This window comes from Corythoichthys intestinalis, chromosome 22, assembly GCF_030265065.1.
Source record: "Corythoichthys intestinalis isolate RoL2023-P3 chromosome 22, ASM3026506v1, whole genome shotgun sequence".
NCBI lineage: Eukaryota > Metazoa > Chordata > Actinopteri > Syngnathiformes > Syngnathidae > Corythoichthys > Corythoichthys intestinalis.
The window spans coordinates 5,539,054-5,562,484 of NC_080416.1; the positions used below are offsets into that span (position 1 = coordinate 5,539,054).

At 38.7% G+C, this 23,431-nt stretch overlaps 2 protein-coding genes across 2 annotated transcripts; one reads left to right on the forward strand and one right to left on the reverse strand.

Annotated features, from left to right (window-relative positions):
- Window positions 1-962: 962 nt before the first annotated feature.
- On the forward strand, window positions 963-7,209 carry LOC130911032 (polyhomeotic-like protein 1). Its single transcript, XM_057828769.1, has 13 exons — window positions 963-1,123; window positions 1,399-1,520; window positions 1,608-1,841; window positions 2,007-2,159; window positions 2,225-2,300; window positions 2,415-3,037; window positions 3,109-3,208; window positions 3,279-3,433; window positions 4,649-4,706; window positions 4,931-5,003; window positions 5,216-5,381; window positions 6,623-6,755; window positions 6,816-7,209. The coding sequence occupies exons 2-13, from the start codon at window positions 1,404-1,406 to the stop codon at window positions 6,965-6,967; spliced, it is 2,040 nt and encodes a 679-aa protein (XP_057684752.1). The 5' UTR covers window positions 963-1,123; window positions 1,399-1,403; the 3' UTR covers window positions 6,968-7,209.
- A 1,952-nt stretch (window positions 7,210-9,161) lies between these two features.
- LOC130911033 (tyrosine-protein kinase STYK1-like) lies at window positions 9,162-22,182 on the reverse strand. Its single transcript, XM_057828770.1, has 10 exons — window positions 22,114-22,182; window positions 15,824-15,876; window positions 15,422-15,595; window positions 15,157-15,357; window positions 13,197-13,393; window positions 12,012-12,080; window positions 11,079-11,284; window positions 10,970-11,010; window positions 10,436-10,532; window positions 9,162-10,369 (listed from the first exon to the last, which is right to left on the reverse strand). The coding sequence occupies exons 2-10, from the start codon at window positions 15,873-15,875 to the stop codon at window positions 10,174-10,176; spliced, it is 1,233 nt and encodes a 410-aa protein (XP_057684753.1). The 5' UTR covers window position 15,876; window positions 22,114-22,182; the 3' UTR covers window positions 9,162-10,173.
- Window positions 22,183-23,431: the final 1,249 nt, after the last annotated feature.

Consider the following 23,431-nt stretch of genomic DNA (forward strand, 5'->3'; position numbering starts at 1 on the left):
AATTAAACAATACACACATATCATAATTTCTTATTTCATAACCAATTTTTGTTTTTATTGGTAAATGTCAAAGCATCTAAACCGGCTGCCATTAGCCACACTAAGCCACACGGTTGCTAACCGTCATATGCTATTGTTTAGTCGCAAATGGATTCATTACCTTATTGCTATTCATCCTACACACAGTCGCTGCAAACAGAAATGTTGTTTAATCCACCTGCAGGCGACAGGGACATTCATTTTTGATTGATTGATGATTTTATGACACTGTGCGGGTGTGCGCTGGTCCTCATAGAAAAAGCAGTCTTCCATAAGGCAAAACACTACCGCTTATGTCCACCGGCGTCACTAAAATCGATCAAAGCTGAAAAGTTACGTAGTGTTTCTTTAAACATTTTTTTAATTTTATAAATTTTTGATTACTTTTTACCTTTTAAAAAAGGACAAAGCAGTAATTATGATTTCTTTCCCTCTAATTTCGATTGAATTTTTGTTTATATATATATATATATATATATATATATATATATATATATATATATATATATATAGTTTCCAGTATTTAAAAAATATTTTACAGAAAATATAAAACAGGAAAAACTGAAAATATTATGTCCAAAAAAATCTATTTTATAAATTCATTGATTCACAGTTAAAACTGATTGGATGTTAAACGCTTTCAATGGCAATCAATGAAATGGATTGGACGTTTCTTACTGAATTAATTAATTTGTCATTTTTTATTTATTTTTTTTATACTTAAATGGTGCAGTGGTCCAAGACCTAACATAGCACAAAAGTCTCTCTTTTTTATTGTAAAATAACCAATATTATTTTTTCTTCAATCCGCTCGAAGCTGGTTCGTGCCCACTCGGGTTTCTTCGTCGCTGGTTCGTGCCCACTCGGGTTTCTTCGTCTCAAAGTGGGCGTGGTCGCACCCTCATCATTCTCCGGTGCGTCGCCGGTGTGTCACCGGCTTCCCGCCGCTTCATCCCGGCTAGCAAAGCCACCGGAACCGTAAGAAAGGCGACACGGAACCGAGGCTGACAAACGAAGGAGTAAAAACGGCGCCTGGAAAGCGACGAGACGCGGACGAGACGACTGGTTTGAGACAAGCTAACAGGTTCGGTACCGGTTCGGGACGCTAGCTTGGTAACGTTAGCATTAGCTTGTTTGAGAAAAGCGAAGGAGGTTCTCTGTCAGCCAGACAAAGCAAAACCAAAGACACTACAGGTAGCGAGACGTCTGATTGGGCGGCGTGGTTCGTGGCTGAGAGACGTTGACAAGGCCGCCATATTGCATGTGGCAGTACGAGCCAAAAGAAGGGAGTTTTAAGAGTTCTACTTAGAGAAGGTACTGACACTTGTCAATCATTGTGTATTATTGTTCCACCCTCAGTAACCATGGAGACGGACAGCCAGGAACAGCAGGCCTCAGCCAATGAGAGCGCTGCGTCTGGAAACAGTGCCCGCCCCTCGCCGATCCAATCCATGTCGCTTTATGAACGGCAAGCTGTGCAAGTGTGTAATTTTCTTTGGATTGCATTCAACGCTATTGACGGCAGAAAAAAAATTGGCGACCAATCGTGTATGTTGTTGCCCATTCAGGCCTTACAGGCGCTGCAGAGGCAGCCGCACGCCGCTCAGTACTTCCAGCAGCTGATGTTGCAGCAACACATCAACAAAACGCAGATGCACAACACGGCAGCCGCTGGCGGGATGTCCGCCTCCGCGACCGGTGGTCGTGTCATCACCGTGGCGACGGCAGCGACGACGTCCACAGTCAGCCGGTCGCTGCTGCTGAGCGGTGGAGCCGGGGGACGTGGTCAGATGTTCCTCAGGGTGATTTTTCCACTTTAAATCTTTTGATGCTGTATTCATTTTTAACAGTATTTAAAGTCTTCATTTTTTTTAAAACAATGAGTAGATCTAAAGCCATCCAAGCTAACGTGAAATCAACGTCACTGCTAGCTTGCGTTTAACCCCTCCCACACCTCATCCCTGCAGGTGAACCGCTCCCTGAGAGCGCCCATCTCCTCGCAGCTGATCTTCATGCCTGGCGGGGCGCCGCCGACTGTCGCAGTGACGACGGTCGCGCGGCAGCCCGAGCGGGGAGTAACGACCACGACCACCTCTGGCAGCCAAACGGATAGCGAACTGGTGAGCGGCTATTTTGCCACAGAACAAGGTTCTGCTGTCCCGTTTTGACTGCATGTCTTCTGCAGACGCAGAACTTGTCCACATGGGGCGCTTCTAGTCCTAAATGTATCAAAACGGAGGTGACTGAAAAGAGCAATGCTGGTAAGAAAATACAGGAAGTCTCTAAAATATGCTGTTTTTGGTTTGGCGCTTTGCTAGCATAAATGTTTACAGAGTGAATGGTTTTAGCTCATTTCTTTTCTCTGCTGTGTGTAGCCCCTATCAAGTCCAGTCATCCCCCGCCGTTCCCCATCAAGATTCCCACATACCCTCCGCCCTCCCACTTGAAATCCTCCGCCGTCCCGCAACTCCTGCTTCAAGGAACCCGGACACTCACCACGGGGGCCCTAGCCCCCACAGCCGCACACGCTTTGGTCCTGACGTCCGCTTCGGGTCCGGTGGCGGGTAGCGCTCAGACTTTGGTGGTCCAGCCTCTGCAGAAAAGTGGCGACAAGGTGCCTCACACCAACGGGCCGGTTCCCATCCAGCCCAAAACCCTGCAGGGACTCCGTCTGCCCCTCCAATTGCGTTGTAGAACCCCGCCGCCCATCATACCTGCCCCGCCTCCGACGAGTCAACCTGGACGCCGCCCACAGACGCCCCACATCCCTGTTCAGATCGTTGGCGCCAGGCAGACCCAGGAGGGCGCCGGCGTCTTCCCACGATCGTCCGGCCTGCTTACCGTTGTGGCTTCTGAAAGGGGCGGCGTCCCAGGGCGTCCGCCGCTCCCCTTGTCCTCACTAGATCAAAATCAGCCTCCTAGAGCCCCAACACCCTTAGTTGTTGCGGCAGGTCTTGCACCTCCTAATAATGACATGCCAAAAACATCCGCAGTGCAGGTGAGGTTCCCTTGAAACCGTCAACCAAAATATACAAATCCGTCAATCCAACATAATTCGACTTTTCCTAGCCCGGTGCAATGATGCACAAGCTAGTTCCCAACGACGACTCTGACAGCCGCCTGCCGCCATTACGAAGTGACGGCTCAACTCCGGCGGAAGTGGATGCAGGTAGCGAGCAACCAAATTCCTTCAGAGTAAAGTCTGCTAAAATTTTGAGGGAGCCATTCATCTCGTGCAGGTTCTACAACACCCCAAGTCTTCCCCTCAGTGGCGTCTCAGGGTGTCCACGGGGCGGGTGAGAAGGCTCCGCCCCCCAAAGCGGTGGTCAAGCCGCACGTCCTGACGCACGTCATTGACGGCTTCGTCATCCAGGAAGGCGCGCAACCCTTTCCGGTGATTTTTCAAATATACCTCAGCGCTCTTAACTAAAGATGTCCCGATCGATCGGGATGCCGATAGATCGGGTCCGATCATGTCATTTTCAAAGTATCGGAATCGGCAAAAAAATATCGGACATGCCTTTTTTAAATATATATATATATATATATTTTAATTAAATCGTTTTCTAATTGTATTTAACGTTACAGACAAAATGTATTACATTCATCCAGAGTCTTTAGTTTTGGCTTAAAGTAGGGCTATCAAATTTATCGCGTAAACAGCGGTAATTAATTTTTAAAAAAATTAATCATGTTAAAATATTTAATGCAATTAACGCATGCGCTGCACGACCCACTCACGCATTGTCGCGTTCAATCTATAATGACGCCGTTTTACCTATATATATACTGTATAGAGCTAACAGGCAGCGTAAAATGAGTAGAGAGAATTTTGGCAGTCTTTGGAGCCTCTTTTTAATTGACTAAAGCCTTAAAATCCCTCTCTCAACAATTAGAAATATCGTGGGAAGCAATGTGGAGAAGAACAGTAGTGGTTGATCTTTTCCTTAACACCCTATGTTATTTCCCAACGCAGAGAAGATATATCAATTGGTGCCACTACGCACAGTCATGGTTGCACTTCCCATCATGCATTTGGGCAGAAAAGTTAAATGGCTACAGTATCATTTACTGAAAGCTCAACAAATACACTACATGGCAATATTTAGTCACAATATACAAAGTCAGATTTATCCTTTAAGAATTACAAGTCTTTCTATCCGTGGATCCCTCTCACAGGAAGAATGTTAATAATGTAAATGCCATCTTGAGGATTTATAGTCATAATAAACAAATGTATATATTCGTCCGAGTTTTATTCATTTTTTTCTTAATGCATTGCCAAAATGTATGTGATCGGGAAAAATTATCGGGAATGATTGGAATTGAATCGGGAGCAAAAAAAAAAAGCAATCGGATCGGGAAATATCGGGATCGGCAGATACTCAAACTAAAACAATCGGGATCGGATTGGGAGCAAAAAACATGATCGGAACAACCCTAGTCTTAACTTATTGGCTGCCATTGACGGCTCTAGACGTCCAATTCAAGTGGAAGGGATGGCAGCAAATCCCTTTCACTTCAAATGAAATGGACGTCTACGACCAATAAACTCGTTTCAGTCACACCCCATTTAATCGCCACTTTGTGCCTCTTCTTTGACTGACAGGTGTGTGGGCCAATCAAGGACCACGTCGAGGAGGATGATTCTGTTACCCCGGCAACAGGTCAAAAAAAAATTTTTTTTTTTCCACAAAATTTTAGGGCTAGGTCTTTAAAATCACATTCATCTCATAAAAAAAAAAATAATAATAATTTTAAAAAAAACGGGTTACAAACATACAGTCGTTACATCATTTACGACCATTTATTTTCTGGTTTTGCCCATTTAAATGCAAAAAAACAAGGTTTGAGTGACTTCGTGATGTTGCCTCTTTGTCTCCCCCTGCAGGGCTAAAGTGCCAGTTCTGTACCAGGTTGGTTCAAGGAACGAGAAGGTTTTGCTCAACCTCCTGTGCAAAGAGGTATAAAAATCTTATGCCTAATAAAAGGTACAGACATGTAAAGCATAATATTGTAGTTCAAGAAAGATTTAATCAAAATGTAGTCCAAGAAAATTGTTGTGTATATTGTGATACGAGTACTTTGACAGTCACTGTTCTCCAACACTTTGGCTACCTGACTACGTCAACAGGATCGATGCCATCTTTTATTGTTGCGCTTCTGCCTTCTGCAGGTATAAACTCTCCTTTGTCCGGCGGCCATCTTGGGAGGATCAAAGTCACGTCTCCAACTCTGAGGACGAAGACATCGACTCGGCCAAGAGGAGAACGAGGAAGCGACCGCGCCGGATCCACTCTCAAATCGGAGGTTCACAGATTGCAAGCAGGATGCTTCACAAGGTGAGGCCATGAAAATCTTGTTGTGTACAACTTATTGGCTGCCATTAACAGTGGTGGACGTCCATTCCGTTTTAGCTTGCGGTGATCGAAGGAATTACATTTTTTAATAGTTAAGTCGCGATGAATTGCAAATTAGTCACATTTTTGAATAGTTAATTTACGATTAATTTCAAATTAGTCACATTTTTAATAGTTAACTACGATTAATCGCGAGTTAGTCACGTTTTAATAGCCAACTGCAAATAATTACAAATTAGTCACATTTTTTAATAGTTAACTACGTTTAATCGCGAAATAGTTACGTTTTAATAGCTAACTGCGATTAATCGCAATTTAGTCACATGTTTTAATAGTTAACGGCGATTAATTGCAATTTGATCACGTTATAATACTTGCGGATCATCACAAATTAGTCTCGTTTTAATAGTTAACATGCAATTATTGGCAAATTAGTCACGTTTTATTAGTTACGATTAATTGCAAATTGGTCTCGTTTCCATGGTTAACTTACAATTAATTGTAAATTAGTCACGTTTTAATAGTTAACTAGGATTAATCGCAATTTAGTCTCATTTCAATAGTTAACATGCGATTAATCGCGAATTAGTCACGTTTTAATAGTCAAGATTAATCGCAAATTAGTCTTGTTTCAATGGTTAACTTGCAATTAGTCACGTTTTAATAGTTAACATGCGATTAATCGCAAATTAACCTCGTTTTGATAGTTAACATGAGATTAATCGCAAATTGAACTCAATTTAATAGTAAACATGCGATTAATCGCAAATTAATGATACAGTATGTTTTAATAGTTGCGATTAATCACAAATTAGTCAGCTTTTAATAGTTGCGATTAATTGAATTTAGTCACATGTTATAATCGTTAACTTACGAGTGATCGCAACTTGGTCACGTTTTAACAGTAATCTTTTAATTAATCGCAAATTAGTCCCATTTTTAAATAGTTGTTTAATCGCAAATTTAAAAAAACAAATTATATTGTTGACACAACCCTTCCTATTGTTCTAATGGCTTTAAAATGTTTCATAAATGCACTCATTAGCTGCCACTGATAGGGCCAGTTGTCCAATCCATTTTGGATTGGACGTCAATAGTACTAAAACCAGAGCATTCACAGCCTATCCTACCAGCCTATCATTGTTAAGCAAATGAGGTAATTGTGGACTTTGAAAGTGAAGTTAGGAGCTCCAGTATAAAAAAAACCTGACTTGATTTTGCAGCGCCGCTCTGACTCCGGTCGCTCTGACAGCGAGGAAGAATTTCCCTGTTATCCTCCAACTCCTCCCCTGGCACCTCTGAGCCCCGCCCACTGGACCGTGGAACAAGTGTCGCAGTTTATCTGCTCACTGAAAGGTAGGAAAGTCTCCAAATGTTTTCACTTTAGAATTGTGCCGACGATGCGGTGGTTTTTAGGCTGCGAGGATCTGGCGTCGCTCTTCCTGTCGCAGGAAATCGACGGACAAGCGCTTCTGCTGCTGAGGGAGGAGCACCTGCTTGCCGCCATGAACATCAAACTAGGTCCCGCCCTCAAGATATGCGCGCATATTGACAACCTGAGAGGATGAGGTACCTGCGCGCCTTTCTGCTTGTTCTGCGCTCCTGCTTCAAAACTTTTTTCCGAAACTCTCTGAACAAAGACAAAAAGCACTTTTTTTCACTTCCTGTTCGATTTTTTTCCCTGCGTTTTTCTACTTCCTGTTGGAATTTACGACTCAATTTCCAACAAGTTTTTGGACTTTCCTGCAACTACCATGTTGTGTGTTTTGTGTGTAGATGTGCGTAATATACTGTATGTTTGAGTAATTCATCCCTTGTCTTTGAACTCTTTCTACTTCTTTTCTAATTCTCATTTTCTGACATGATTCCCCAAGGAAATTCATCTCACAAAATCATTCTCACAGAAACGCCGAATAATCAGACACCATGAGGGAGGTTGTAAACAGAAAAACATGAATACATTTTTAAAATGAAAAATCCGATCCATTTCACCTGATTCAGATCCTCTGAATAACGAGGATTTTTGGTTTGTTTTAAACGGAGCAGAGTTTAAAAAATTTTTTTTTTTTTAATGTATTGTAGCATAGCATAGCAAGTCGCCGCTCGGCCAGCGGCGGGGTTGCTCCCTCCCAACTCAATGCCGAGTGAACTGGTGTATATAAAAAATGCATAGAGGAAAGTTACACCACGAAAGGGAACCGTGTCAGACAGCCGCACGATTGCTCTCACTTTTGTGACTTTTTGGACTATCAAGTTTTCGCCACTTCCAGAAGAGCGAGACTCATTAAACGGCCGCCCCGAGAGGCTCCGCCTGTTTTGGGCAGTCACTCGCACACGGTATGTTCAGCAACATGTTCATGTTCAGTCCCCCAATTATGGAGAGACGGCGAGAGCGAAAAGTGTGATGTGATATTTTTTTGGGTATGTGGCAAAATGGATTTTGGCATGTGGCTTTTTTTTTTTTTTTTTTCTGGTATGTGGTAATTTTTTTTGCCATGTGGCAAAATAGATTTTGCCATGTGGCATTTTTGGGGGGGTATGTGGCAAAATAGATTTTGGCAATTGACATTTTTTTTTATGTGGCATTATTTTTGGTATGGGACGAAATGGATTTTGCCATGTGGCACTTTTTTGGCATGTGGTAAAATTGATTTTGCCGTGCGGCAGCATGTAGCATTTTTTGCCATGTGGCATTTTTCTTTTTTTTGCCATGTGGCATTTTTTTGGTATGTGGCAAAACTGATTTTGTCATGTATAATTTGTTTTGGTATGTGGCAAAATGGATTTTGGCATGTGATTTTTTTTTTTTTCTTTTTTGGTATGTGGCAAAATAAATTTTGGCATTTGGCATTTGTTTTGCCATGTGGCATTTTTTTGGCATGTGGTAAAATTGATCTTGCCATGTGACAGCATGTAGCATTTTTTGGCATGTGGCATTTTCATTTTTTTTTTTTTTGTGTGGCAAAAATTGATTTCGCCATATGGCAAAATTGATTTTGGCATGTGGCATTTTAAGTGTATGGTCAAAAATCACAGCCACACGTTTTTCTGTCATTTAATAGGAATGAAAAATTTCGACGTGCATAGCCGTCAATGGCATAGCCTTACTTGGGTGCCAGTTGAATGTTAATGCGCTGTATTGGTAAGGGTATGGTCAAAAATCACAGCCACGCATGTTTTTCTGCCTTTTAAAATTGATTGAAAATTTGGATGTGCATAGCTGTCAATGGCATGGATGTGTATGGCCTGCAAAAATGCCATATTAAAAAAAAAAAAAAAGCCAAAATCCATTTTGCCACATACCAAAAAAAATGCCACATGGCAAAATGAATTTTGCCACATACCAAAAAAAGCCACATGCCCCCCAAAAAATGCCACATGCCAAAATCCATTTTGCCACATACAAAAAAAAAAACACATGGCAAAATCCATTTTTGCCACATACCAAATACAACTTTTTTGCCCTGCTACATTTCTGTGTATCAAATGCAACTACTTAGCGCAGCACAACAACATTTGACCATGGTTGGTCTGTTCAAAACTACTGAAATGCAAAGAAAACTGATTAGGTCAGTTATTCCTAAAACACATACAAAAACTGATTTTCATTCAATTTTTTTTTCAATGATTTGCAAAATAAAAGTTACCAAAAACAGCTATAACCCCAACCTCCATCTTCTAATTTTTATTTTCCCTCATTTCCTCACATACCAAATGCCAAATCTCAATTTTAACTACTTAAGAACATATGATGGATACTAAAATTGAAGATAATGTAAACATTTACTTTTTGTTGTGTTTATTAATAATAAAGATATAAGTAACTTACATTCAGAAAAATAAGTACAAATGACTTATATTATGCAAAGTGAAATGGAATATATTTTGAAGATCCACAAACATTGACTTTTTTAAATCATAAGGAAATGAATAAGTAGCCTAACATAAATGAACAAATATAAGTTCAAAGTGCACAGTGACAGCTAAAATGTTCTGAACCTCCCCATCAGACCAAATAAAACTAAATATAATAGCCACCTTAACTCTTTCCTTGCTATAAAAGATTTGATCCATTTTCTGTTGCATTCCCTTTTTTTTCCAGAAAACATGCACATTTGAACCAATCAGAGCTAACTATCTCTGGTGATCACATTTCAGTATGTCAGCGAATTTACTGTAACGGATAAATGAGTCCAGGCGTTTTGCTTTGCTGCTTGCATTCGCACATTGACGGGACTCGTCATCGTCAGACTCGGATAAGTGCAGCAGCTGGGGAAACCTCCATACCGTCCGTGGAATAAAATAAATAATAAATATCAGTGGAAAAGGATTACCCTACACAAGCACTTTATTATGCTTACTGTTTACACTTGTGTATGTAAATCTGATGTTGGTAGACTGTTTTCTTCTTGGAGATGAAATGCATGTGTGGCAGCTTTGTATTGTTTTGTTTTTACATAGCGTTTTGACAGTTGCTGTCATATTTTCTGAATCAAAGCACCATATACTGGAACTGCGTTCCGGCCCTGAATCTTATTCCGGAACTGCGTTCCAGACCGTTCCCGCCCACTTTCACCCCTGGCTAAAACAATTTCAGACATAACCGGGCAAGTATTCCCTCACATGCACAACTGACACTTGTGTGTGTATACAAAGCGCTCACACATCAACTTCCATAAAACTCATATAATATCCTGAATCACGTATTTACAGTAGAAAAATATTGTTGTCAGTCTTTGTCCATTTAGCAGCAAATTTGCTCAGTGTGGTCCTATCAGAGCAGTGCGTAGTTGTAGGCGTCCCCGTAGCCCGCCTGCCGCATGTAGCGTTCCACGTCAATGGGGGCGGCGGCTCGAATGGGCGTCCGCCCGTCAGCCTTCCTGGCGCCCGCTTGGAGCTTTTCCAGCAGCGTCGCCACGGTGACGCGCTGTCGAGGGCTCCACTGGCAGCATGACGATATGATGGCGAAACTGCGGGTCGGAACGCCGCTGTTAGAAATCCACGCATTAACTTGTCAGCACGTTAGCTGTACTCACAGTGCGCTAGAGCACCCCGCCGGACGGCGGAGAGAATTTCTTCTCTGGAGGTGCTGTAGGAGGTTAGTAGAGTGCACCTCGGCAAACGGGGGCTCACCTGCGGTCACAACACAATTAGGGGTGTAACAAAATAGCAAAATGGTGATATACTTTGTATTAGGGCTGCAGCTATCGATTATTTAAGTAATCGATGAATCTATCAGTTCGTATAATCAAGTAATCAGATTAGGAACTTTGAATACGTTGCTAAATAAATTTTAGGATATGTAAAACAAAGGCATTAAAGAGCATTAAAGGCGAATGTGCAATATTTTAACTGTGTAACACATTTTTCTCTCCAAACAAGCCTTATGTTCTTGGCATTGTAATTCTTGGGGATAAAAATGTGTTTTTTTTTATGGCCTATTTTGACTTTTTTCTCAATAAACATCCCCATTGTTTCATATGGAAACACTTTTTTCAAGGGTTTTCTTGAAAAAGACTATTTCCTTGTTGCACTACATATTTTTCTCAATGAAATCCAACTTGACTCACCCAATGTGCTCATTTCATAAAGCAGAAGCCCAAAGGACCACCTGGGAAAAGGCCGCAACGTAAGTGAATTTGGCCCCGTTTTAAAAATGGAACTTCTCAAGTGCCTCACACGTCTCCGCTGGGGCTGAAGTCTCGGCGGGCCAACACTTCAGGCGGCTGCCACTTCTTCAGCTCAGACCCCGGCGACGCGGGCGCCCGGCTTCGGCGGCGGTGGGCGGCACCTAGTCCCCACAGTTTGGCCGTCAGGTCCCCACCCACCAGGACGCTGCGAGCGCCTACGTTGCCGTGAACGCAACGCCGGCTGTGCAGGTACTCCTAACAATACAAAATAGGTTTGGATTTTTAGAAAATTTCAAAATTGATCACATCTGAAAAACAACTTTCTTCTAGTCAAATGAGCGTTTAAAAAAAAAAAAAAATTAAATTACATAATTTGTACATTTTTTTGCAAGTAATTTTTTGACACCTAAATTTAATTTATTTTAAATGAAAAAAAAAAAGGGAGAATACATACCTACATGGAAATTATAATAATAAATACATAAACAGTTGTTTTTTTTAATATAAGATTTTTTTAAATTTTCAAAATAACATTTCCTGTTATTTTTTTAAAATATATTTTTAATTTTAGCTTTATTTTTATGCTGGATTTTTCCAATTTATTTAGTTAAAAAAAAAAATATATATATATATATATATATATATATATATATATATATATATATATATATATATATATATTAGTACATTTTTTTGTACTGATGTATTCCTCCAATGCTTTATTTATATTTGCTAAATGCAAATTCAGGCATCAAGGGTTAAATCTCCAAAAACATTTAGTCTCCATATACTTAGTTTTCCTGTGAAAAAAACAATTTTATCTTTTCATATACTAATATCTATGATTAGTAAACTAGCTTTACTAAGTGGTTTTATCTCCCCAAAATGCATACATATTCCAACTTACAAAAAAATAAAATAAAATTTTGTTTCTAAAAAGCTTATGGAACATTTTGTAATGTTTCATAAGATGTGTACCTACCAGGGCAGAAGCTACTTGTGCTGCCATGGTGAAGAGTCGCTTTTCTGTCATATTGTATGCCGACACGTTCTGCAAACATCCCATACGAAATACATATTTTAGGGAAATAATTAAAAAATAATGGATAAATAAAACAACATTCAAAGAAAATTAATAATGACATTCATTGATCTAAACCCCATCATTGGGCTAGGAAAAACTACAACAACAAAAGTTGAAAAATTCATTACATGAACATCAAATTAATATGAAAAAGATATGTACTGGACTGTCTCAGGAAATTAGAATACACAATATTCTAATTTCTTGAGACAGTCCTGTGTATATATACAGGACTGTCTCAGGAAATTAGAATACACAATATTCTAATTTCACAGTCCTGTATATATACACAGGACTGTCTCAAAAAATTAGAATATTGTGTATTCTAATTTCCTGAGACAGGCCAGTATACATTAAAAGCAACACAAGGTAACTTTTCAGTTTTGGTTGATTTTAGCATTGCTGGTGGACAAAAGTGGTAGTGTTTTGCCTAAAGGAAGAGTGCGTTTCCCATGAGGACCAATGAAAACCTGCACAGTGTCATAAAATCATCGCCTGCAGTTGGATTAAACAACATTTCTGTTTCCAGTGGCTGTGTGAAGGATGAATAGTGAAAAGGCAATGAATCCATTTGTGGCTAAACAATATCATATGACTGTTAGCAACCGAGTGGCTAACCCCCTCACCCCAACCCAACCCGTCAGTTGAGAGAAGGGGCGTCACGCCAGTGAGTGAAAGCCGGGCCAATGTTTATTCTGTATATCCTGGTAGCCTCCCTTTTTTCCTCCTCAGACAAAACTTTTTGTCTCTTTTGTTACTCTGCCATTTTTGGAGAATCCGCGTGAAAGTGTTCGCATCGACTTCAGTCTTTTTAATGAATGGGGAAGTGATGTATACCGTAAAAGCAGTCAGTATATTTGTATTTTTTTTTTGTGTGGCAGGGTTCCTGCCGCCCTCCTCAAAGTTGATCAGTGCCGGTGAAAGCGATACAGACCCTCGAGATATAAAAGAGGTGTCATTCAACTAGTTGTCAATCAACCTATCATTACAAATGTTATAAAGGTTGAAAAGTTACCAAGTGTTGCTTTAATTGAAAAAAAAATTGAAATGAATGATGGCTACAGTATAACTGATACATCTTACTTGGTTATTGATGCTATATCTGCATTTCCACAAGAAGCCCAGCAGATCTCTGTGCTGCATCTCTTCCATCACCATCCTAACGGGTGGTGGATGGGAGACCACGCCCATCAGCACCGGCAGAAATGGGTGCGGCCCCAAGCCCGACACGAAGGAGGCAAAACTCAGGAAGTGACGTCGTTCCTCCGTGCTGGCTGAGTCTTTGAAGTTGAAAGACAAACAGCGGTCAGTGTTGTCCAATATTTCAGTGACGTTGATGGCGATAGATGTACAATCCATTTGCACAGGGAGAGATTACTCAATCGCTGCCAAAATATTTATTTTCCTTCCGATGGTTGTCAATTATTAGCGGATTTCGCAAGCCCTAACTCATAAATAGCCGGGATCCACTACCACCTATTGACTGGTCGCCCGTACATATACTTGAGTAATTTTTTGAAAAAAATGTACTTCTTTGAGTTGTTTTACCACGCCATACTTGAATAGCTTTGTGAAGAAGACACAGTACTCTTAAAGTGCGTACGACAGGATAAAAAAAGTCTTAAATAGCATTATTATGTGAATTAAAATCATATTTTGAGACGATTTGACTATATACAACAATTTGGCAAAGCGCAGATGACGAGAAATTAGTGTTTTAATCCACCGTCTAGCCACGCCTACCATTATAGGGCTCTGGCGTCCCCAACAGGTGGATGACGTTAGCGGGAGAATATTTTCATCTGATTTAGTATGCAACCCATTGAGGGGGAATTATTAAGAACGAGAAGTGAATCATAGTGAATCAGTGAATGCATAAAAAAATGGAGGAACCTCAGAGAAAAGTTTGTGTTCGGAACCGAATGGCCACACGAAGCTGTGACCCAGCCGGCCAAAAATTGCCCGCTTTTTTTGCCTTGGTGCTTTTATAACATGTTGACCATCAGGACTTCCAACGCAGTTTGGGAAATTCCATAACTGCCAAAAATCTCCTGACTTCCCACTGGCAGGTTGTAGGACACTGCAAAAAATGGGACAAAATGCTGGACAACACAGCTTGCTGGCTTCCACCTGATGCTAGAATTCGTAATGTGACTGCCAGTCTCTGTGCGGCATCAACAGTCAGACAGACCACCTCCGCAACCATCTTCTGCGTCGCCCGTGCCTCAACATTTGTATGATCAACATTTTTTGTTCAATGTTGATGAGCTGAAGATCCACATTCAAGTGTTCCATCTCCGTTGCCATTGTTGTCTAACCGAAAGAAAACTCGAGGAATTTGACAAGAGTCCCCCAAAACCGCACAAACACAATGCAACACCCTCTAGTGGCTTGGCGGTGAATTACAGAGCACCGTGTTCCCTTTCCGCAAAACTATTGAATGGTCATTGACGCCGTAGGGTCTACAACGTCGCTATGCCCTCACCGCAACGCAGAAGCATAACTCAGGCTTTACTTAGCTACTTTGGGCTATACACTACAGTTGTTACATTTTTCCTATTTATTCTACATATTTTTGGCAGAGATGCCGACAGTGGCTCTCTTGGTTTCATCAATGAGACGTCGCAACAATAACCACATGATTCCATCATAACAATCAGAGGTAAGTGTTTTTTCTCCGCTATAGGGCACTCTTTGGACGGGTGGTGTTTCATTGTTTTGTTCTGGTCTGAAATTGATTATTTTTGTGTCATTCTTTCAGCACAATATGGACATGTAATAGGTTATAGTACAGTATAATAATAAATTCATATAGTTCTGCTGAGAAAAAAAATACCATTATTCTTTTTAAAAAATCAGATGTTGTAAGCAGTTACTCACAATGTTACTCATTACTTGAGTATTCCTTTCAACCAATACGTTTTACTTGTACTTGAGTAAATTTTTGGATGAAACTATTTTATTTGGAAGTAAGACTACTCTTACTAGAGTTGTTTTTTTTTTGGCTACTCTACCCACTTCTGGTCGTTCCTCTCCAACTCACCTTTGAGCACCCTTAGCACGACGTCCTTGTCGTCCATTCGCGCACGGTAGAGTCCGAAACTGTCGTCGCTAGCGACGGACAGCGTGCGCGGGAGCGCCACCACCTGCCGTAAAGAGCCCAGAGGCCCGTTCGCACCGTCCGCCCGCCGGTGGACGGCCATTGGCACCTCCTCGTGTTCCAATGGATCAATTCCAGGGGGCGCTAGAGAGGAAATCACAATTGTTTGTTGGTCTTTCAGTGATGAGAAACCGCCGTTTCGGATTACCGTCGACGCCCTGCAGGTGGCGCGCTCGCTGGCGAAGGGACCTGCGGTAACGCGGCAAGGCCACGTTTTGGCGGTGGCAGTAAGCCAAGACGAACATGATGATTAGCATGATCGCGCTGATTCCGAGGAGTACCGTCGGCACCACGATCACGTCCAGCCGATATGTCACCACCTCTGCAGTCAGGAATATTTGAGTGAGGAATGATGTTCGGACAAAAAGACAAAGTTAATTCGATCTTTATGTAAATGTATTCAAGCCAAAATCCACAAACTAAAGAAAAATCAATTGAACCTTGGCATTAGTTTTAAAAAAAATAAAAATATGAGTGTTATTTTATTGATGCAGGATTACTGTGGAAAATTAAAAGGAAGACAGAAAAAGAATAATTGGAGATTCTTTACCACACAAGTCGTCAGTGGGTTGACATTTGCTGTTTGTTGCGTTGGTCGACATGCTGAACACACAAACGGCAATGTTAAAAAACACTGATGATGATTAAATGTATCTCCCCCCCCATCTTTTATGTGGTAATTCGGGCTGTCAAACGATTAAAATTTTTTATCAAGTTAATCACAGTTTATAAATTAAGCGTAATTAATCGCAATTCAAACCATCTCTAAAATATGCCATATTTTTCTGTATATTGTTGTTGGAATGGAAAGATAAGACACAAGACGGATATATGCATTCAACATACTGTACCGAAGTACTGTATTTGTTTATTATAACAATAAATCCACAAGATGGCATTAACATTATTAACATTTATGTGTATTTTGCATAGTTGATTGGGAATGCCAGTTCTCGTTACATTGAGCGCTTTTCTTTTTGTGAACATTTTTTTTTTTGAGAGAAAAGAATATTATTTGTTATATATTATATATATACATTATATTATTATAATATTATATATTATTATTATATATGTATTATTTGTTGTGCTTTCACTAAATGCTACTGTAGCGACTGAACTGTTCCGCCCAAATGCATGATTGGAAGTTGGGCACCCATGACTGTCAGTGGTGGCTGTAAATGGTATACAGCATGTTCTGCGTTGTGTTCAATTAGGCGTGTTAAGAAAAAGATGGTCTGTTGCTCTGCCCAAATGCATGATGGGAGGTTGGGCAACCGTGACTGTTAGTAGTGGCTGCCAAAGGTCAAACCAGTAAAATGCATTGTCCAATGAACGCCTGTGTCCACTCGCATTTATCTGCCTTTTCGCTCTCAATGTGCTAAAACATTGTCATTGTAAACTGTTTGAGGCAACGCATGAACGGGTCATTTCATCCATGCGTTAATTGCGTCAAATATTTTAACGTGATTAATTTTAAAAAAGTAATTACCGCCCATTAAATTTGATAGCCCTAGTGGTAATATTAGTAATTCTTTAAAATACAACTTAATTCTGGTAAATTTTTTGTTTCTATTTTTGTATTTTGCTGTCATAATATTATTGCTAGCTAGAACAATTGTATTCTCATGTTAGCTTTTTATTGTAGTGGAAATACAATTCTTTTTTTTCTACAATTTCAAAAAATTCCCATCTATAAATAGTAGACCTTAATTATTGTCAAGTAATCATCTATATTATTGTGTTAAGATTCGGACAATTTCTTATTTTTTCAAAAAGAATTTGAATTACGGAGCCCCTAAAGGAACATATCCAAAAATGAAATAAATTTAGGCGATCTGATAGTTTCTGGTGTGCAGTAGAAACAATCTGGTAAACATTAGCATTTTATATAGCATTTAAGCGGGCGGACTTTTGTTATGCAAGTTAGCAAATTGTTGCGATTGGATAACTTGCATAGCAAAACTCTACTTTAATGCTATATAATGCTATTGCTAACAATAATTTGCTAACTTTTACAGCAAAATTCCGCTAGCTTAAATGTTATACAATGCTAATGTTTACAACAGTTAGCTAACTTGCATAGCAAGAGTCTGCTAGCTTAAATGCTATATAATGCTAATGTTTACGACAATTGGCTAAATTGTAGCGCAAAAGTCAGCTAGCTTAAAATTTTATTTAATGCTAATGTTTACAACAATTGGCTAACTTGAAGGGCAAACGTCTGTTAGCTTAAATGTTATATAGTACTAATGTTTACAACAATTGACTAACTTGCATAGCAAAGGCTGCAAGCTTAAATGGTATATAATAACTTGTAGAGCAAAAGTCCGCTAGCTTAAATGTTATATAATTAGTTATTTAAATACAGTATATTAAGAGAGAGAGAAATTAAGAAAGCTTTGAAAATAAAAGCCAAGGGGAATCAATTTTTTTTTTTTTAAGATTTATATTTCATTTTGTAGACATGCCTCATAAGGAATGGAGGTTGAGAGATTAAAAAAAAAAAAAAAAAAAAAAAAAGCTGGATAAGGCTGCTAACAGCATTGGATCCCTCGTCAGCTGGCTGAAGAGCACAATTGGTAAGAATCGCACATTTGCAAGGATATTCGGATATAAAATACAACGTTATAAACACAATTACAATGTTATCGTTCTATAACATTATTAATTATCAGGTGCTAGAGTTGTCAAATATGGATAATATTAAAAAATAGTTTTGAAAAAACTGCTAATGGTGGCTCAGTGAACATCTGATGTGGTTTGTTCTCAGATGAACAAGTTGAGGAACGAAGTTTGGATACAGAGGTTGAAGGAAAAAAAGAGACAAAGACTGACTTAGTCACAGCCAGAAAGTGTTGATGACAGTGTTGATTTCTATTCACTGTTACCCCCTCCCAATTAAAGTCTGTCACAGTCACAGCCAATTATACTGTAAAGCTGGTTAAACTGGAAGTTATTTTGTTGTTAAGTGTAATACTTTTTCATGTGCCCTTTTTGATCTATGAGTACCTGCCCCTCCATTGGTCTCTGCACGGCCCTTCATCAGATTGCTTAAATTTGATGTCTGTCCATGACCCTTTAGAGGCCCTGAGATTTTCAACTTTTTTCCCGTATTATTTTATTTTAACAAGAATCCCAAAATATATCTTATAATTAGGGCTGTCAAACGATTAAACTTTTTAATGGAGTTAATCACAGCTTAAAAATTGATTAATTGTATTTACTCGCAATTCAAACCATCTATAAAATATGCCATATTTTTCTGTAAATTATTGTTGGAATGGAAAGATAAGACACAAGACGGATATATACATTCAACATACTGTACATAAGAATCCCAAAATTTGAAAAATAAGGTCATAATGAAACTTTTATTTCCAATTTGTGAAAAGAAAAGTCAAAATGAATATGTGTAATAAGCGCTCTAATATCTATAACCCATGCTAAATCATGTTTTTTCTCATGAAACCTGCAGATGCTGACTTGCATTCATCATTTTTTTCTCAAAAAGAAATGTCAAAATTCTAAATTAGTCTAAAAATCATGAAATTTTAGGTGTATCAAATGTGATACATTTGGCAACACAGGGTTAAAGTGCTGCTGCCTTTTAGTGGGTAAATGAGGAGCAGCATTTCGTGTGTAAGATACTTCATATGCTGGTTGCAGTACTGCTGACCAATTAAGTCTGCGTGCGGGCCAGATGTTATTGATTTTATGACAGAGGCTGGAGGCCGGATAAAATTTGACCACAGGCCGCATTTGGCCCCCGGGCCAGACTTTGGACATGTCTGCACTAGAATAAGTAGGAAGGTTTGCTGATGTGTCAACAATATAATTTTATTTTATTTTTTTATTAAACATGAACTATTAAAAAATGGGACTAATTTGCGATTAAAAGATTACTGTTAAAACGTGAGCAATTTACAATCACTCATAAGTTAACAATTAGAACATGGGGCTAAATTCAACTAATCGCAACTATTAAAACCTGACTAATTTGTGATTAATCGCAACTATTAAAACATACTGTATGACTAATTTGCGTTAAATCGCATGTTTACGATTAGAGTTCCATTTGCGATTAATCGCATGTTAACAATTAAAACGAGTTCAATTTGCGATTGATCGCATGTTCACGATTAAAACGTTACTAATTTGTGATTAATTGCAAGTTACACATTGAAACAAGACTAATTTGCCATTAATTGTAAGTTAACCATTGAAACAAGACAAATTTTGCGATTAATCTTGATTATTAAAACGTGACTAATTCGCGATTAATCGCATGTTAACTATTGAAATGAGACTAAATTGCGATTAATCCTAGTTAACTATTAAAACATGACTAATTTACAATTAATCGTAGGTTAACCATGGAAACGAGACCAATTTGCGATCAATCGTAACTAATAAAACGTGACTAATTTGCAATGAATTGCCGTTAACTATTAAAACTAAGGCTGTCAAACGATTAAAATTTTTAATCGAGTTAATCACATCTTAAAAATTATTTAATCGTAATTAATCGCAATTCAAACCATCTCTAAAATATGCCATATTTTTCTGTAAATTATTGTTGAAATGGAAAGATAAGACAAGACAGATATATACATTAAACATACATAAGTACTGTATTTGTTGATTATAACAATAAATCAACAAGATGGCATTAACATTCTGTTAAAGCGATCCATGGATAGAAAGACTTGTAGTTCTTAAGGGATAAATGTTAGTACAAGTTATAGAAATTTTAAAATAAAACACCTCTGTTTTCGTTTTAATATAATTTGTAAAATTTTCAATCAAAAAATAAACTAGTAGCTCGCCGTTGTTGATGTCAATAATTACACAATGCTCATGGTGCGTAAAATCAGTCGCACCCAAGCGCCAGCAGAGGGCGACAAAACACAAAAAAACAAGTAACAAGTGGCCATGGCACTGTGCTGTCATTTTAATCTGTTTGAGCGGGGCATGTGCGTTAAATGCGTCAAATATTTTAACGTGATTGATTAAAAAAAAAAAAAAGAATTATTGCCCGTTAACATATAATAATAATTTTGACAGCCCTAAGTTATAATGTAAAATAAAAATGAAAAAATCCCTCTTTTATTTTTTAATCTAATATATGTCCAAGCACGAGTAAATCTTTTTTAAAAAGTTTGTTTTCCGTCACAAAGACACAAATCTGTCACAACAAGAATTGCCTTTAAATGTCGTTGTTTGATGGATTGACGGGCTTTCCACCTGCCAGCATGGCGGCAATAAACCACACCGACCCTCTTGAGAAATTCACCAGGAAGTCTGAGCTGTTTTTGAAATTCTTGATTCGCAGTTTCGCAAGTCTCTTCCTGGCCCTTCCCTAATTTAACTTGATGTGAGCTTACGCAACAAATCGCTGCCTTCATCAACAAAACAACGTGCTTTCAGATGGCGACACATTCACGCATGATGATGGAGCATTTTCATGTGACAGAACCAGTTTGAATCCACGTTAGTGCTGCTTGAGCAACAAAGACGAGCTGAGGTTAACCCCCCCCAAAACATGCATGTACACATCAATTACAGCAAAACTGTATACAGTACATTTTAAATGTAAATTAATATGCTGTAAGTTTAATATTTTTATATGAAGTGGTATGAAAAGTATTTGAACCTTTTGGAATTTCTCATATTTCTGCATAAAATCATCAATTGTGATCTGATCTTTGTCAAAATCATACAGATGAAAAAACTGGCTGCTTTAACTAAAACCACCCAAAAATGTATAGGTTTCCTATTTGGCTTGATTTCTAAATTAATTTAAAACTCGTCATTTACGCCTTGTTGTGTATTCAGTGTATCTAGTTTATATTTTTGATTGAAAATTTTTCAAATTTTATCAAAACGAAAACATTAAGAGGGGTTTTAATATAAAATTAGTATAACTTGTACTAACACTTATCTTTTAAGAACTGCAAGTCTTTCTTGTGGATCCCTTTATCACAAAGAATGTTAATAATGCTAATGCCATCTTGTGGATTTATTGTTATAATAAACAAATACAGTATTTATGTACAGTATGTTGAATGTATATATCCCTCTTATGTCTTATCATTCCATTCCAACAATAATCTACGGAAAAATATGGCATAATTTAGAGATGGTTTGAATTGCTTTGAATTTTTTAAGCTGTGATTTTCTCAATTAAAAATTCTAATTGTTTGACAGCCCTAACTGAAATGTATTCCTACAACATATTTGTTTGCTAAAGTATTGATTCTCAGTTTAGTTTTGCACTACCACAGATCAGCAGAAATTGGTTGTCAAGGGGGAAATTTGATTTCGCACTACTCTTGATAGTGATGGAGGATATTTTTACATTTTCCTTAGGCAATTAGTTAATTTTGGGTTGGTTCCTTAGTATTTCGGGTATTTACGGGCCATTTACTGTTGATTTTTGTTAACTCCTTGTGCATTTTGGATAATTTCCTGTAGAAATTTAGGGGATTTGCGGGTCACTTCCTGTTCATTGACCACTTCCTGTTGATTTCGGGTCATTTTCTGATAGTTTTGGGGGTATTCCCGGATTACTACCTATTAATCTTTTCAATTTAAGTACCCTACTTTTTTTTTTTTTTGTCAAAAATGAACAATAGAGAAAAGCATTGACTTGACTAAAAATATGACATATATAATTTTTTTGTAATCTCAAAAATATCAAGTATTTGACTAGTTAATATGTTCATATCATGATTATGCCTATACACTATAACAGTACATACAATACATACATTGGTGTAAATTTGTATACATGAGGTAGGAGAGTTTCCAATATGTAAAACAAAATAGCTGCCTTACCTCGGCGATAGGTCAGTGTCTGCTCTGTTGTTAAATTCATGGTGAGTGGCTTGCACTCATGCTGTATTCGCACAAGAGTTGGAATTTGTGTGTCAGTGTGTTTTGTCTGCCAGGCCACGCCTTCTGGAGTGACACCCTTCACCTGAATGTGGTTGGGATCCGCTTTTGTTCTCACAGGTGAGTTCTCACTTCTGGAATGATGTCAGATGATAATTGTCTCTCATGCTTTGTGAATGACTGGCGACTAGTCAAAGTTTTGGCTCTTTCTCAGCCAAACTTAACTACTGTGGACCCAAAATAATTAGTGCTTTGTAATCTACATATTATCACTTTTTTATTTTATTTTTAAAATACATTTTTAGAATTCACAACAAAAACAATATTTTATAATTACTTTACAACCCTCCCTCATCTAGTCTTATTTCCAATGCACCTTCAAGGGGGAGCAATAAACTCCGGCTGGGCAAGTTAACTCACAAATTGTGCCAGCAATAAAATTAACTTACAAGATATATGCTCAGTTAGTAGCTTAGTCCATGCTCGTAAATACAGGCATCCCAGCTATGTGTGTGTGCGTTTGAGAGCGTGAGAAGTAGATGGCAATTTTTGCGTTCTGCGGAGATATCCAAATTAATGCCGGTCACTCACGCCTTTGCGAAACGATTCCTCGCCGTGGTGAGTTTGAAAATGGCGGCAGGCAAAACAGGAGACTGCATCCTTTTTGACTGAATATTCCAGCCAGGAATATTTATAATCACACATTAAAAATGAGGCCCCACCGTCATTTTTTGGGGGAATTCTAAATCAGGCTGTTTAGACAGCTATGCTTTCGGCTAAGATCGTCTTCCATTAAATATTGTATGCCCGGTGGTGGCTCTGTTACAATTAAAGTCTTTAGTGGGGCTAACTGAAACCCCGCTCACCATTTTGGCGGTGCTGTCCGGCGTTTCATGGCCCACATTTTCAATCCTTGGTTCTCGCTCAGTAGTTGTTGGCGCTTTTGAAAGCTTAGGTTTGAAAAAATTACGTCTATCAATCTTGCATCTTCTGTCCTCAGGTGGTTTTGACTAAGCAAAGCAAATGATCGTCTCTAAGGTATTAGTCAAACAATCTGTTCGAAAAATAATTTTGATCTATTCTAAAAATATCTTTTGTTCCTTTTAAGTCATTTTACGTTGTTTTCTTTATTGCTTTAAAAGTTTTATAGACAACATTTTACCAGCAAAGTCATAATTTTGAATTAATATTTATATATAGGAAAGTCAATTAAATGCAATGACATTTTCGGCCACCAGGCGGGCTAGGCCCCCACACCCCC